We start from the raw sequence: 16,756 nt of genomic DNA on the forward strand, positions 1-16,756 counted from the left end.
TTCTGAATGAGGCTTGCACATAAAGCTTGTTTTCTTGCAATCCTTTTCAAGGGCATAGGGGCACACAGCATTGGAATCTATTTCACAAATCTATATTGCAGTAGTTCACTAACTGTGCCCAGTACTTCTGCTCTCAGAAGAGCTGTGATGCTGCTACAGAAAGCACAGATGAGATACCAGGCACCAGCACTAAGAGAAGCATTGAACACTATACTTCAATGCAGCAGTTGAGTTCTGTAGTCCTTGCAAATAGTTCAGAGAAAACAGCACAGGATTCCCCATGAAGACACACATGATGGCCCCCATGCCTCAGGAGAGAGTGACATCAAAAGTCAGAGTGCTTCACACCAGTGCTGACAGAGCTACGTGGCAGGAAAACAAATGTGACATGAGTGTCAAGGCCTACATCTGCAGGTTGTTTGTAACTTGATAACTTTGATTTGGGTATTTCTCTTTATTTTCAGCTTAATAACATAGTAGACGAAGAGGCACTCTGCACTGGAACATTGCTTTTGCTTTTTTTTACTTTCTCTTTTCATACAAGGATGTCAATGTCATTTACAGAAGTTACTGAACAACTTTCGGATGACCATATTTGCCTTTTTGCCCTAAATAATTTTTGTTAACGAATTATTTTTTCGTTATTGCTATCTTTTTCTTCTTCTTCTTCTTCTTTTTTTTTTAGGTTTTCAGATGGCTGATCCTTTTCTATATAACACCGGAGAAAGGTCTAACTATGGATGCCTTGGACATGAAGTACAAATCGAGTACCTTAAGGCATATATTTGTAGACCATCTTTTTCCACGGACAAAGCTGTGATTGTGGCTCATGATGTATTTGGATGGCAGTTCTCAGATATTAGATACATAGTCGATTTGATTGCAGGTCATGGATATATGTAAGCAACTTTCTTTCCTATCTTCCCCTTAAATGCACTGATAGATGACCAGGCCCAAAGCCAGGCATGGCATATGATGTTTCCAATACACGTAAGACGACCATAGCATTTCAGTCTGAGCAAATGAAAAAGAAAACAGACAAAATATTTCCATGGAGCCACCAAAGCTACTAAAACTGACCCAGGAAAAATGGCTACCTGAGCACAAAGGCACAAGGAGTCTTGAAGTTCCTGTGTTTGTGCTTATGAAGCAGCGTGGGTGATCCAAAGAGAAACAGCGGTATCTATTTTAAGTTGTATAAGCTTTTCAGAATCAAACCTTTTGAACATTTGCTTTAGCTTGTAACAGCAAAGAGGTATATATGTGTTTATATAGAATCAGGAGGTTTGTTTAATCCCTTTATTTTTGTATTAAGTGTGTCTAAGGAACAATGAGCATCTATTAGTGTCTTTTTTTTTTTTTCTTTCCATGCAAAAACATATACTTTTAGCTAGCTGATTACCAGAATAGGATGAGTAAAACATGATTCAGACAGGGATCATGTAGATGAGTGCTCTGGACTAGGAGATATTAGGAGACATTTAGACATCCACAGATTCAGTGAAAACTGACTGAATTCCATATCTCGCACAGAGCCATCTGCCCAGACTTCTTCAAGGGGACAGCACCCTGGACGTCGACTGATCACTGGCCTGACTTTCCTGACTGGTTGAAAAATCATGATCCTACAAAAGTAGACAAGTAAGATACATATTTGTACTTGAACTTTAAAAAGCATCCAGCAAACAAGGAGAATTTAGATGAAATGATAGAAGTAGCATGTCACAGCATGGCAAGCTGGCTGCACAACCACAGTTTCTTATTCTGGATGATTCTTCTGTGGTCCTGGGCACTGACTTGGCTGGGATTTGAAAGGGATCATCTGCTCTGCCCATTGCTCTGCTTATTTTCCCCATCTTGTTTTCCTGAGCCCTTTTTTGACTATGTTATACTGGCCACAAGGCTCACAGTGTTTCACAGGCTACAAAATGCCCAGCACTCTCACCCACAAGTGCTGATTCTGGCCCAGTCCCTCAAGATAAAGAGGAAAATTCTTCTACAACTGCAGATGTTATCTGCCAATTGTCACATGCCTATCTTGCTTTCTGCCTTGCAGATAATGATAGATACTGATGAAATTCTCCTGAGCAGCACCACATAAAAATTTGCTAAGATGCATCTGATCAACTGTACTATTTTTTTCAGTGTGAAATAGAGGGATCATTATCTGTATGACCTAACAGTGCCTGTAACAAGGTTTCCCTGAATTATGGGAGGCACTGCTATTTCTTCAGCATCTCTCACCACAGCTGAAAGCTTCAGATAATAGTGAAGCAATGGCATCCTATTACTCAGCTACTATCCTGCAACCCACAAGCATTCTTCTGACCCTGTCCAGATTCTGACCCTATCCAGACATTCAGCAGCCATAGTCTATCTTCAATGTCTCTCAGCAAAGTTTTTTAACATATAATTCCAGAAGCTGTGGCCAAATTTTTTTTTAAAATACAAATAGCTAACAACTATAAAAAAAATCCAGCTCCAAAGAGGAGCAAATATGTGGGCACAGTCTTAAAAAATTAGGATCTCAGGACATACCTTTGCTGTCTTCTGAAGGATTGCTTGTAGGTGAACATTCCAGTTCAGATCCATTGCTTTTTCAGTGAACATGGAACCCAAAACACCCATGACTTTCTTAATATCCTTTCAAACAAACCAAATCTGAGAGAGCATGGCCACAGGCCAATGTCCTCTTCATGTCAATCTCATACTGGGTTTTTTTGGTCAGCCTAACTACACCTGAATGACCATACGATTCTACTTAATGTTTGAAAATATAGTTAATAGTTTATGAACTCTGCATTTAAACTTCATTTAAGACTCTGAAGGTAATGAAGAAGATAAAAATATTGAGACCTCAGAAGTCAGCAATTTAAAAAAAAAATACTTTTTCTCACCTACAATAAAAATATTTTTCATAGTTTTTTTTTTTTTTTTTTAATTCCACTTCATGCAGAAGTTATTTTTTTAAACATTGTAGTTACTGACAATGTAATTTGAGTAATTACTACTTTAGCATAACATTCTTGCATGTGAGCTTGGTAAGATATTTTAGTATAAACTCGTGTAACAGGAATGACATTGGAAAAACCTTTATCTAAATAGATGAACTCTGTAGTGATAGTACAGTGAAGCTTATCTATTCCTACAGTCCATAATGCAAGATATTGTTCTACTTGCAGATATGTCTTGTCTTTAGTTGTCCTGTCCTAGACAAAGTGATTCAAATAAAAAATTTACTAATTTTGAAAACAAAGGAGCAGGTGACAATTCAGGTAAGTATTTAAGTGCCTACACTTGTACTTCCCTAAACTAGGACCAGAGATGTTAACTCTCATTTAATAATAGAAGCCACTGCTCTTAGCCTCAAATGTGCTTTTTAAAGTAATCTCTGTCTTAAATGATTGAAGGTGCAAACACAGAAAAAATACCATGTATGTCTTTTAATAAACTTTTTAAATTGTCAAGTATTGGTTCTGCAATAGATTCCTTAGTTTACTTTTCTTTATATGTCTTAGGGAAGCTGATGTTGTCTTGAAGTATCTAAAGGAACAATGCGGTGCAAAGAAGATTGGTATCGTTGGGTTTTCCTGGGGTGGAATGGCAGTACATCACTTGATGCTGAAAAATCCTCAATTAACCGCTGGGGTGTCCCTCTATGGTAGTGTAGAACACATGAAAACTTACTTGGGTTCACATGACTGGGCATAGTTTGTAATTGTGCTTATCGCTTTGTAACAGTTTCTATAAAAACTCAAAGGTGAGTTGCAGATTTTGATTATGGTTATTTCAGCAATAGGCTATATTGATATAAAAATATGAAGGATGCTGTAAACAACAACAAAACCCCCTTCATTCCTTGTTTTAGAAGAGCAGAAATGCTCTCCTAGGATGCTTTCAAATGCTTATTTTCCATCCAAATAGCTACTATCCTGATCTAAGTAACGTACCTAATGAGTAAACTTAAATAGAAATGTTGTCTTTTAATTTGCCATTTATCTCACAGGAATACAAACCTCACTAATCGATTGTTTCTCAAAACATTTTAGGAATAATTAGAGACTCTGAAGAAAGATACCGTTTACTAAATCCCACATTTTTCATTTTTGGTGAGAAAGACCACACTATTTCTTTGGATCAGGTAAGTTGTTCTGGAAAGACTTCTTTTCCCATAGTTCATTTATTCTCCACAGAAATCCTTAGAAACCATTTTCAAATAATAATAAAAAAACAGACAGGTTGGATGGTTCTGTTTATATTTCAACTTCCCCCCTATCTTGTTTAGGTTATTCAAAGCTTCTTTTTTGAGGTAAGAAATACAGGAAAGAACAGTCATCAGTCTCTGAGTGGCTAGATAAGCAGAGTGTGAAACTGGGCAGGGATATCCAACTTGGTATGAGCCAAGCATCTCAAAAACTTGTATACTACTGCTATGTGAGAGAAATCAGGTAGTTAAACCACTGAATTTGGACACTGAATGGAAAAAAAAAAAGGTAGTTTCAGCTTAGTAACTGAACTTTCTGATGATGGGGACCAATGACTAACTAAGAAGACAAAATAAACCATGTCAAAAGAGAGGCCATGAATTTTAGCGGAGAAAACAACAACTTGTAGACTCAAATGTTTTGACTCCTGGCTGCCATCTATGTTCTGATATAACCCCTGCTGTAAGCATATGTGAGAGGCTGGATAAATATATGGGTAGGAAACTGGTGCCCTCTTCTGTGCATAAATTCTTTTTCTTCAGTGATAAGGATAACATACCACCTCTAGCACAGCTTGTTTTCTAGGGCAGGGTTAACGGGAGAACTGGCAGTGTGCTCTGGGAATGCAGAAGTCAGTCAATATTTACTTCCAACTGCAGTAGTCAGCATGTTCATCCATACCTCATATGTGTCTCCTCTGCAGAGGAAAACAAACCCTTCACTCTCTGTCCTCGTTTTATGGCGAGTGTGTCTTTCTCCCAGGGGGATTCTCTTGGCAAAATTGCATTTTTTTCTGTCATGTGTTACACACTGAAACCACAGCCTTTTTCTCCTGAAGCTTTCTTTCTGTGCAGATTGTATACATAAAAGTTCCTGTGTTAAAAAAACCAACAAAACCTTCAAATACAGAGTTTTCTGTACTGAAAAAAAAAGTTCCATATAAAAAGAACACAAACCAAAACAACAAAAACCCACAAAATAAATTGCAATGCCCTCTCTAATCTGCACAATGGGTTGAAGTAAGCTTGTGGGGAAAAATAAATGTTCATTCATCCATTTTCTGACTTTTAATGGAAAGAAGCACAAACTGTGCCAATAAATGTATATGGGTACATGAATACATTATTAGTACTTTGTATACATACTAATCACCAAAATGTTGTGCAAGAGCAATGTCTTTTTGTTGTTCAGTAACCTAAAAAAAAAAAAAAAAAAAAAAAAAAAAAGAACCCTCCATGTTGTCTTAAACTCTGTAACTAAGCCTATCAAACTGTTTTGGACTGATGGCCACTATGGTTCATGACATATGTTCTCTCAAGACTAGAGCTTCAAATGTAGGTTACAAGCCTGAGAGTCTGAACAGAAACACACCCCTTCCTTTATGGAAATGAGATTTACCAAATCAGCTTTGCCACAGCTGTTGAGGTTCTTAGACTCACCCATATGGAAAAAAAAAGTTTCAGTTTTACATGCAAAGAGGCATTTTCTCTACGAGAAACAGCAAATTTGGCAAACTTAAAAAATCCCATAATGTAATGGAAAAAATGCTTTTTTTTTTTTTTTTTTTTTTTCAGATCTTCTTATTGGAGGACAAGCTGAAACAGTATTGTAAAGTTCCATATAAAATTAAAGTTTATCCTGGGCAAGTTCATGGGTTTGCACAACTGAAGCCAGAAGATATGAAACCTGATGATAAACCCTATATTGAAGAAGCTAGAAGGGATATGATTGATTGGATCAAAATGTTTGTTTGACAATAGCAGAAAGAAATGCTAGGCTTCAAGATCAGTGATTGATTTGAGAGAAGAAAACAGTCAAGAGAAAAATATCTCATTTGGAAAGTTGTCATAAACTAAAATAGGAACGTTTTAATTTATAGCTTTAAATTATTTTTGAAAATATTTAGGGAAGATTGTGAAATAAATGTCAGACTAAAGGATAATTAGGCATTAAAAACTTTTTTGAAGTTTTCTTGCTTTTTATTTGCTTCATTATTTTACTTTATGACCTTGATAGTCATAATAGTGTTTATGCATTTTTCTTTGCTAGTAAGCATGACTTCATCATGACTTTACTTGAGTGATTTCAGGCTTTATTTTGGTATGGTGATTGGTGGTCATGGGAATACCCTGGGTTTGCATACAGACATTTTCTTTTATTATCTACAAAGTATTTTTCTCAGCTGTACTGGGCAGAATTTCCCATGCATGAAACAAACACTTGGCTATACTAAGGAGTTAGGAAGAAATTATGCTGTTAAGTGACACCTTCCAGGTATTCTCTTGGCAATATTAAGAAGCGTATTTCTAGTATTCCTTCATCAGCATCAAGGAAAAACATAAACAGTCCTTCCTGTGGACGTAACCCAGACATGAACACTGTAGAAACAGTGGGTTTGATGTCGTGGTGAAATTGTGCTGATCAGGCACAATGCTCATTCAATCCTGATTATATTTTTTGCTTCACATATATCCTTGTTCCTGTCTCAAGTTCTTCCTCTTTATCACCCTTATATCCTCCCAATAACATAATATACAAACAAAAAAAAGCATCCCCATGTACACTCTACCTTTGTGTGTTTTTTGAATTTCATTGCCTTGGTAATGACTTGGCAAATAGTATTTACACAGAGATTCTCTAAGGAACCCATGGCCCTTATTATTTTCTTCCTGTCTGTTTCTCACCCTGTCACCTTGTTAATGTTGCCATAAGTTAAGGCTAGCTTGTTGCTTCGCGTATCTGTCTCTCAGGTCAGCTCAGCGTCAGCTGGGCCACCCTGCTAGCTGTGATACGCCCAACAGTACCTTTGCGTGGGTTTTTGGCTCCGCAGCGCTTTTGCCTTAGCTGTCTCGGCCGTGGTTCGAAAGAGGGGACACTTCGGAGGCTCAGGGAGAAAGGTTTTATTCGGGTAACTCAGGGGCAGCCCCTGGTTCCAGGCCTGTGCCTCTGGGGAGTGACCCCCAGCCTCGGTTACAGGGGGTTTTTGTTCCCCCAAAATTTCAGGGGTGGATACAAGTTACAAGACCAATCACACAAAGCCAGGTGGGTAAGGTCAAAATGCAATACACAACATTAACAAATCAGGTGAATTTGGGATGTGGTCTTGTGAGACCCACCAATCCCTGTCAGACACCTCTCCTGAAGGTTTTGGGGTCTGGGGTATGCTGGACATGTGGGGGAGAAATACAATGGGATGGGGGAAAATACAATAGGATGATCGAAACCCAGGGCAGAGGATTAGAGTTGTCTTGGCAACTCTTATCAACCTTTGATAAGCACAATCCAAGACAGGAACTTTACCAGGCTAGGGTTAAAGTCCAAATCACATCAAACCTACAACTAAGAAACTTATGATAACATTTCAGCACCCCCACACTAGCTAGATACACTAATATGACTTTCCCTTTGATATCAGGCAGTCTGGCAGTTTCACACACTGTTATGCTATCAGTGTAACTATATGATCATGGAATGCTGGTTCTCCACACACCTCAACAGACTGAGTACATTAAACAATACTTGCTCAATGAGCCTCTTAAAAGAGCTATGCTTTTTTATGAGTTAAATGCAGGGGAGAAATCGCAACAAGATATTCTCAAGAGGCCAAAATAAAAAACAAACAAACAAAAAACAACAAAAAAAGCCTTCACTGGCAATATTCTCTGATAGAAAATCAGAGATCTTTGGCAAAAGGTTTAGAGCAGCATTCTGTCAACATAAAACATCTCACAAAGTGTTAACCTTGTCTATTCAACTTATCACACTCCAAACCCATCTAATCTTAAATTATTCAAAACTCCAAGAAGAGGGGATTAGAAGAAGAAAGAGATAAAGACAGAAAAGATATAGAAAAGAACAAGTGTAGCTACCATTTCTTGTTTCAGCAGTGTTCAGTCTCTCAGAGTTGCATGCTCAGCTGTATTCATGCCTTTAAATATTTTAGAGTTCTTATTCAATATGTCAGTAGCTGGTCTTGTTTAATTACAGGAAAGGTGTCATTTTTGTGTGAGAGATCCTGAGTTTTGATAATTATTTCTTCTGACATGAGCAGGAGTTCCTCTAGCACTGTTGCTTGCAAAAGAGCTGACATTTCAGTACCCTTTTCCTTGCACCTTCTATTACCCAGACACTCAGACATAGTTTGATCCATCCATATGGAATCTTTTTGTGTGGGTGTATAAGAAACATCACCACTGTGCCATAAGAAATCTGAAGAACCTTGCCTCATTATGGAACACAACCCTGGCGATGAAAGCATGGATTTGTCAGCAGTTGCTTTGGCTTGCCTTACCTTTCCTTGCCTTGCCCTGCCTTGCCAGGGAACTGTCTCTTAAGACTATTTGCTGCCTTCATCTCTGGTGAAGATGGTGAGCCATCTCTGGGCAATTGTGAGCCAAAGTCATAAAAATTATATTGTGAGACCACGTCAGATGGAAAATATTTATATCCATGAACTTCAGCTAAGAGGGGAATCTTATTTCTTGCTGCTTATTTCCCAAGTCTGAGGCTCTGCTTTCTAGTCAATGATTTTTCAGGCGGAAGAAGAAAGAAGATATATGTGTGTGTGTGTGTGTGTGTGTGTGTGTGTGTGTAAATAAGGGCATTTTAAGGTATGTGAACATAGTCATTCTTCCTTTCACTTGTATCAGGGACCTTGAAATCCATGACACAAATGGTTATCTCTTAAACTCAAGGACTGACAAAATTACACACTCAAGGTCACTGCTGTACCTTAAAATGTGCACTGTAAGGTACAGTACAATACATTTATGATCAGTGTGACTTGCTGCTATTTACCATCCAAAAAATGCTGGAACTGAGACTCTTCTGTTCTTCAGGCACCAGTAAAGAAGCCTAGTCTACTGGCTTGTTGTGCATGACAAAGAGTTAGGACTGAAGGCAGTATTAATTTATGTAATACTTGCATTTAGACAGTCCGTAGTCATGCAGGGGATTGTTAGAAATATCTTCTTTTAGTTCACTACAGTCAAGCACTTAAGATTTTGCTTTTTAATTCTGAGGAACAGCATAGAAAATGGATGCACGAATTTTCCAGACAAGCTAGGAAGATAATGTTTTCCAAAGGCAAAGGAGGAGATTAATGTGCCCGAGATGACTGAAAAATGGGTGTGGGCAGACATGCCTAGATCACAGTCCTAGGACTAAGCAGGCTTAATTCACAAAGGACAAAAAAGGACACACGTGTCCTGAAATGCTCCTGACTTGCCCTGGGAAGGTGGTGCCTGGGAGTGTGTTGGCACAAACAAATAATTTACTAGACCTAGCCACTGGCTGCCTTCATGGTTCTCAGGAATGAAAGAAGGCATCAGAAGCAGGTTATAGGCCAAAATAACCTTATGGCCTCAAAATTGCTAAGAGGGCTGGAGCACCTTTCCTGTGGAGACAGGGTGAGAGAGTTGGGGTTGTTTGGGCTGGAGTTCAGTAGGAGTGGGGTGAGGCTGGGGACTGGGGGTGGCTGGACTGGGGGGCTGCCTCTGTCTTCATCCTCCATGGCTGCAGGGGAGAAGGTCATGTCAGGAGGGCACAGGGGAAGGAGGCATTAGGGGAACCATGGAGCTCTGAGATGCTTCACAACTTCTCTGGGGCAAGCTGCCCAGAATCTCCCTCTCTGGAGAGTTTCAAGACCTTGAGGGTGAGTGAAACTTTGAGTGGTGTGGTCTCGTCCTGGCCCATGGCAAATTGGACAAGGTGAGTTCCAAGGGCACTTTCAACCTCCAGCCTTCTTTGATCCCCAAAATCCCCATGATGACCTGACCTGGTGCTTTCAGTACAAGTCTGTTACTCATGCCCCCAGAGGGTTGTATCAGCTGTATCTTGTGTTACCAAACATCCAGGCCCCAGTCCCACAATGTTTTCATGTGTGCCAAGGAGAGCTCCAGGCCCTTGGCACGACTCCTGTGCCACCATAACCTCAGAAAAATTCTACAACTGTCATGGCTTTGTGAAGGCAGTGCCATACATGATGTCATTTGTGTAGAAGACAAGGGCTGAGCATGATGAAGCTCTTGGAAACAGGAATTTGAGGGAGCTGTGAAAGCAGTGTCTGCTTAGTCTATCCTGAAGTGAAAAATTCTGGTTGCATTATTGGCATTAAAACGTGTTTGAAGTGGGATAGAAACATGCACTGCATGTGCAACAGCTTTTTTCCTGTCTGTTTTCCCAAATTCTAGGCATCTTCTTCAAAATAAACATTCAGTGGGGAACCTCTTTAGGTGACGCTTGTTCCTATGATCCAGGTGTTGTGGGTGTGGGATAGCGTGTGTGGGATGCAGCTGCACGTTGTGTAAACAGATTTTATAGGAGAGACATGAAAGCCTGCTTGTGCTCTTCTCCAAAGGCACCAAGACACGGGTCAGCAGGGCTGGCACAGGGTGTCTCCAGCCATCCTGGGCATCCAGGTTCTCCTGTTCCACATGCTCACAGCATGTGGCCACATATGCCACGGCCTCTGAGAAATTGCTGCTTGGGTTGGTTAGTTGACCTTGCTGGTGGTGGATGCCCCGAACTCCTCTCTGCTCATCCTTCTCTTTTCTCATTCCCGGTCTTCAGTGAGCAGGTAAGAAGTTTGCAAGTAACACATAAAAGTGTCCTTTGGGTCTTTCTTTAAAAGCTGTATTGAGGCAGGATGCCTCACACCTACAGAAAGAGGAGGGTGGTTTGCAGTGAGAGAGAGAAAGGAGGTGGTTTTTGCACTTCTCAGGCCAGTCACGACTCCAGAATGGGTGAGATCTGCTGCAGTTGGTTATCACAGCTTGTTACCAGCACTGCATTAACAGCACCGTGGCTAACAGCTTCACAGCCAGACCATACTTGCTGCAGCAAATGTTCACAAGATGGGGCCCCTTTCCTTGACAGCCACGAAGAAGACTTTTAGGGACTTTGGCTCTAATTACAGTAATCAACACTCTGAATGGTCCCTGTCAGATCCTGCAGTAAAAATACACCAGTGTCAAAGGAAACCTGGCTTCCTAGTAAGTGGAAGCTGTAGCAAGCAAAGCTGTTGAATGTTGTTGTCTCTGCGTGCAGCAAGGCACCAGCCTGTTGGGTTGTGATGAAAGGTGGAATGTCACCTGCTCATTAGGAGTCTGTAGTTATTCAGAGAAAACACTGGTTGCCATACAGCATCATCACATCCTGTGTTTTATTTTGCATTACTGAATATTTATTAGTTTATCTCCTGTATGTAGCAAAATTAAATTACCTTGGGATATCATTAGAGCTTGATAAGCCAATAAGTTGGAAGATGCGTGATTTGAATTTTAACCCAAGGGTACTCTCTTTATGCTTGCTCATCCTGAGTCAGATCTTTCTTTTTCCAACATAAGCAAGTATAAATAGAGGTACACTAAGCTGCTTAAAGGAATTTTAACTGTGGCAGCATTAGTTCCAAAAAACCAGCATTAGTTCCAAAATGCTGAGTTAATGTCCTTGCAATTCTCTGTTAAACTTAATTGGTCAAATAGTGCAAAATCACTTTAAAATTCCTCGGCAAACTAAAACTAAATTGAGAGGGGCAGCCCAAATATTTGTCACTGGAAGAGTAGTATTCAAAGAATAACAGCTAGTAAATCTGAATTTCTGCCATCCAAGCATCAATGCTCACTAGATGTAAGAGAAGCCTCTACTACAGAATGAAGAATTGTGGAGACAGATTTGTTTCTGGCACGCATATGCTGCATGAGGAAATGGGGTGTAGCCTCCTTGATGACATGCCATAGAAGAAACTGGACAAGCACTGATGAGCAATGGGAAGAACAAATAGATGGATGAAGGAGAAGGCAGAGAAGCATTTCAAACTAGCGCTGTTTGGAGTCTTGTTACCTATTTCTGTGTTGATGTCATAGCCTCAGACTCACGGCTGTGGGTAAGAGAACAGCACAGATGCTGTTGTGCTGGGGCTGCAATATTAGGAGTTCACAGATCAGACTCTGCTCAAACTGGGTCTTACCCAAATTGTTTTGCTATTTGGTTTATTTTCTAGAGAGGGTTTTTGTGGTAAACTAAATCTTGAAACTGTTTTTAATACCATTTACTGCATTACATTGTAGCAGAGAAATTGAAGAGGGATTATTGGAAGTGTATGAGAGGTCTTATTTGGAATTGATTTTAATTAGTTAGAAAATCTAGAATGGGATAAATAACTAAGATATATTCTGAACAAAAAACAGTTAAGCATCAAAGAGTGCATTTGATTTTTGTTGCCAGCATGCTGCATTTCACTTCAGCCAGACCAAGGAATATTGTTCCAGTACGTGCATTTACATGGGAATAAGCAAACAGTTCCATTTTGATTGATTAAGAGTGACAGCAGAGCAAGGTTAAACAGCTTCTCAGACTAGGGTGGAATATTTTTTTCTGTATGACTACCTAATGGCTGTGAAGGGGAAGAGTAGGGATCACCAAATGTTAGCTTGGTTTAAAAAGATGCTACAGTGGCCTGTCTCCTGTTGATAGATACAAGAAATTAAACTGAGCTTGAGGATTTCTTCTGACAAGACCTCCTAGGTCATAAACTCTATAGAAACCTTTCTTCACTTGAGGAGAAATGGAGTAGTTTCCAGCTTGTCCTTTAAAATATATACCTCTGAAGAAGTTATGAATCTGTGCTGTATGTGTTATATGCACAGCACTGGTGTATGTCTCTCTTCTTCTGACCACTCTCAGTTCAGATTGCACAGTTTATAACTTTGCAAAGAAACCATCTGCTAATTTACCTTCTTTAGAACCTTTAGAGATACCAATTAATGATGGGTTCCCTGGGAAAGGATTCTATGTGGCAGGGGATACAAGAGACCAGCAAAGTGCACGTAAGAAGCATCAGCTTTGGATTCCTTAAAGAGGATGGGAAAGGAGACATCTAGAATGAAAATTTGAAGGGAACAATAGTCAGAAAAACAGTATGATGACAGTGTCCCACAGGAGTTACAGCAAGAGGTTACCAGGTGGCAGCCTGTGAGGAGGAACTGTAAGACCACATGAGAGGAGTGGTTATGAAGCACAGTGTGTGGGGCATTACATGGAAATGTAGTTATCACATGCTGAATTGCTCCAGGCACAAAGCTAGGAGTGGTGGACTGAGCAAAAAGCCTTCCTCTGGCCTTAACACACTCATGAGTTATGCTGACTGACCTGAAATTCATGAATACTTATGGCATAAACATATCAACAGCCTGTTTACAATAAACACCTGGAAATTTCCCTTCTAACCTTGCCATACCAAGTGGGTGTTATGAGGTGTCTGGAGGGGGCTGGGGAGGACTGCATGAAGATTGACTCATAATCATAGTCGTTATTGCAGATAACAACTGGTTTTCATTTCTGCTTTCCTGCAGATTCCTAGATGGCTGATGAATGAGGCCCTGCCCGTGTGATACTGGAGGCAGATTTGACTATGAGGGTTGTGGGGCAGGAAGTACAAGTTGAGAACATCAAGGTGTACATTTGCAAGCCACCTGCCAGCACAGGCAAATCTGTGATTGTGATTCATGATATACTTGAATGGCAACTCCCAAACACCAGATACATGGCTGATATGCTAACAGCTAATGGATACATGTAAGAAATATTTATTCTCCAAGAAATCCCACCCTTAATGATTTCTAGCCTTAAATTAGAACTGTTATATGTCAAAGGAAACTATTACCAGGGCAGTTTGAGCAATATATTTCCATATTACAAACCCAAAGAGGAACACTGCTGTGGAGAATGGCAGAGTACAGCATACTTCCTTCATTCTTTGCTGTTTAGAGAAGGGACTGCACACATAAAATGTGTAGAATATTGAAAACACTATGCAGTAAAAAGTGATTTTGCTTATTTTCCCAGCGAAGTGAGATGGCTTTTAAAAGTCATGTGTTCTGAAATACAAGAATGTATTCTGTTTTTACAAGCCTTTTTAAAATAAAGTCACTTGATCTGAGATATATGATGGGATTTTAAAAAATTTTCATCAGCAGAAATATGAATGAATGTCATATATTTTGAATATTACATTGAATATGGGCATATGAATGGTTCACATGCACACATGGATATTAAATACAGTATCTTTCCCCCTTCAAAGTTTTCACATTCATTTTTAATGTCCTGCAAGAGTTAAATTCCAAAATGCAGGAAAATCTTGCAATAACTGGATATGGTGCAATGTACTTCATTTGCTTTAAATGTTACAGACATTCATATAGGGTTTGAACAGGCATGCAGTATCAAAAGGAAAACCTCCACATGATTCTGTAGAAGTCAAGTTTGGAGAGATAGTGCCTTTAATGCCTTGCGCCTGTGGAGCCTGAGGGAAGCCAGATGTCAGCAGATAGTTGTGGGGTGGCTGAGATCTGTCTGTGGAACTGAAAGGAGGAGAAACTGACTCTGGAGAAAAAAAACTCTACCTTTGCAAGGATTAGGGTTTTCTGATACACTGGAACAATGCAAAGGTCTATTGTCTGTTCCCTGTTACTGTCTTTCCTGAGGACTCGGCACTCCCTATTCTGCTGCAGGTTTGGAAGTACATTTCTCTTGTGACCAAATGCAAATATTCTCAACATGAGACTGGACAGACACCCCTCATGCTGTGCAGGATGCTGACAAATCACTGCTATGGCAATGTGCTGCTTTGCTACAGCAAGAGTCTGCTCTGATCAAAAAGTGTTCAGTTTCTGATCAATTGGTATTTTTCCATACTACCTTGTAAATTTTCCCTATGAGTCATGCTATGCCATATTTGTTTGGGGGATACCTTCTTTCCCTCCACCTGAACTGTTAAGAATGTGGTGGTCAAGGGAAGAAGGCTTCAGGGGAACTGAATGTTTTAAGGCAGCAGTGTCTGAATGAAGAAAAGTTGTATGTGTCTTCCAAGATGCTGCTGAACTGGTGCACCAATGTTTACTGATAGGAAAACAGAGGGATTTTTTCCTAGTGCAGAATGGTATGAGGAGCTATGGGAGCTCCATTTCAGAGACCATATTAAGCCTGATGGCTAGTGTCACCTTATTAGATCAGCTTGAGTGGGAAAACCCATTCCTCTGCACGAGTTTGCAAAGGTTCACTTTCAAAGCACTGGGTGTTTTTTAACCAAAGGCTGCACAGTTTTGCCCTTACATTTCCAAGTACATTAATGCTTTGGATGTCATTGTTGGGTTTTTTTTAAATAGAAATTATAGAAATGATCAAACAAGGCGAAGAAAAATAAATGCTAGCAACATACTTCAGTCTGATTTAGGCCAAACCAATCCAGTTATTTCACCATGGTCAATAATATCCATGAGGTGTGTCTAAGGATGGAGAGAGACAAAGACATTTTAATAGGATGATTGCTGTTTCCCAGGGATCTCATTGCTTCCAGCTGGGATGGACTTGGGAGAACACACAGCAGCACCTGGTGGTGACCTAGTGATGGCAGCCAGCAGAGTCCTTTCTGCATGAGGAAACTCTGTCATGCACTAGTGAGTGCATCATCACTGCTCTGCTGCTGGTCATGCAACACATTTCAGCCGAGGTCATCCTGAGACAGGGTTTCCATCTCGTGGTGCAGGAACTCAGTACTGAGCGGACTCTTACTGCACTTCCCTTTTCCCAGTCACCAAATGAGTACAACACTACTCCCCTTCTTCCCACACAGTTTCCCTTCACTTGTTCTTTGCTGACCTCAGTCCATCAGGAGTCTGTTGTTTTGGTTTTTTCTAGCTCATAAGCCTCACTACGTACTCTGTAGTAAACAACTATTTTATGTAATTATCTTGGTTTACATAGAACCCATCCATAATGGATTTATGTTAAATGCTATATGTTGCATGCAAAATGTAAAATTTCTGTAATCATGACATAGTTTTATCATCTTTTGCAAGATCATCTGTTGTTTTACAGTGTATAGTTTCAAATTATGTACTCAAATCCAGGTAAAATATGGATAAGAGTATTAATATTTTCCAGATTTGTATCACAGAATGTATTTTGTGGTTTAATCATTGAAAAAAGTGTTTACAGGTATATTTAAATGTTTTCTAATGCTCATAGGTATTTCTATGGAATAGGTAACAATGTTTTTTAAAAACATTACTTTCTCAGGAAAAATGATATCAAAATTATGCCTGGATAGAAATTTTCCATGCAATGAAGGGCCAAAAAAATCTCAGTGTATGATTAATTAATCTAATTTTGATTTTTGTGTCTGTGTGTGTAGAGTCAGCTGCCCAGACTTTTTTCAGGAAGAAAAGTTTAGAAGCTTTCTGGTGAGTGGTCTGAATTTGAGGATTGGCTGAAAACTTGAGATGACAGGAAAATACACAAGTAAAATGTCAGGGAGCTGGATATCGTATTGCCTGTTGCTGTACAGAAACTGCCTTTCCCCACTCTTTTGTTTGGTTTGGTTTTTTTTGGTTTGGGGTTTCTTTTGTTTTTGTTTTGTTTGAGATTGGATGCATCTATTTTAGCTACAGTAGCAAAAGTGGCCTTTTGAAGTGACTTCCCAGAAGTGGATGGAATCAATGATTTTGCCTTGAAGAGAATTCAAGGACAACTCTCTTAGCAGTGGCTTG

The 16,756-nt window shown here is 39.7% G+C and overlaps 1 protein-coding gene across 1 annotated transcript; it reads left to right on the forward strand.

The window, feature by feature from the left end:
- Positions 1-424: 424 nt before the first annotated feature.
- On the forward strand, positions 425-5,959 carry LOC310919685 (carboxymethylenebutenolidase homolog; the record flags this gene model as incomplete). Its single annotated transcript, XM_083879133.1, has 5 exons — positions 425-899; positions 1,534-1,641; positions 3,519-3,661; positions 4,050-4,141; positions 5,780-5,959. Exons 1-5 carry the CDS (start codon positions 694-696, stop codon positions 5,957-5,959), a joined length of 729 nt encoding a protein of 242 aa, XP_083735259.1. The 5' UTR covers positions 425-693.
- Positions 5,960-16,756: the final 10,797 nt, after the last annotated feature.

Source organism: Zosterops lateralis (genome assembly GCF_965231275.1).
Source record: "Zosterops lateralis genome assembly, chromosome: 1".
In the NCBI taxonomy this organism is placed as follows: domain Eukaryota; kingdom Metazoa; phylum Chordata; class Aves; order Passeriformes; family Zosteropidae; genus Zosterops; species Zosterops lateralis.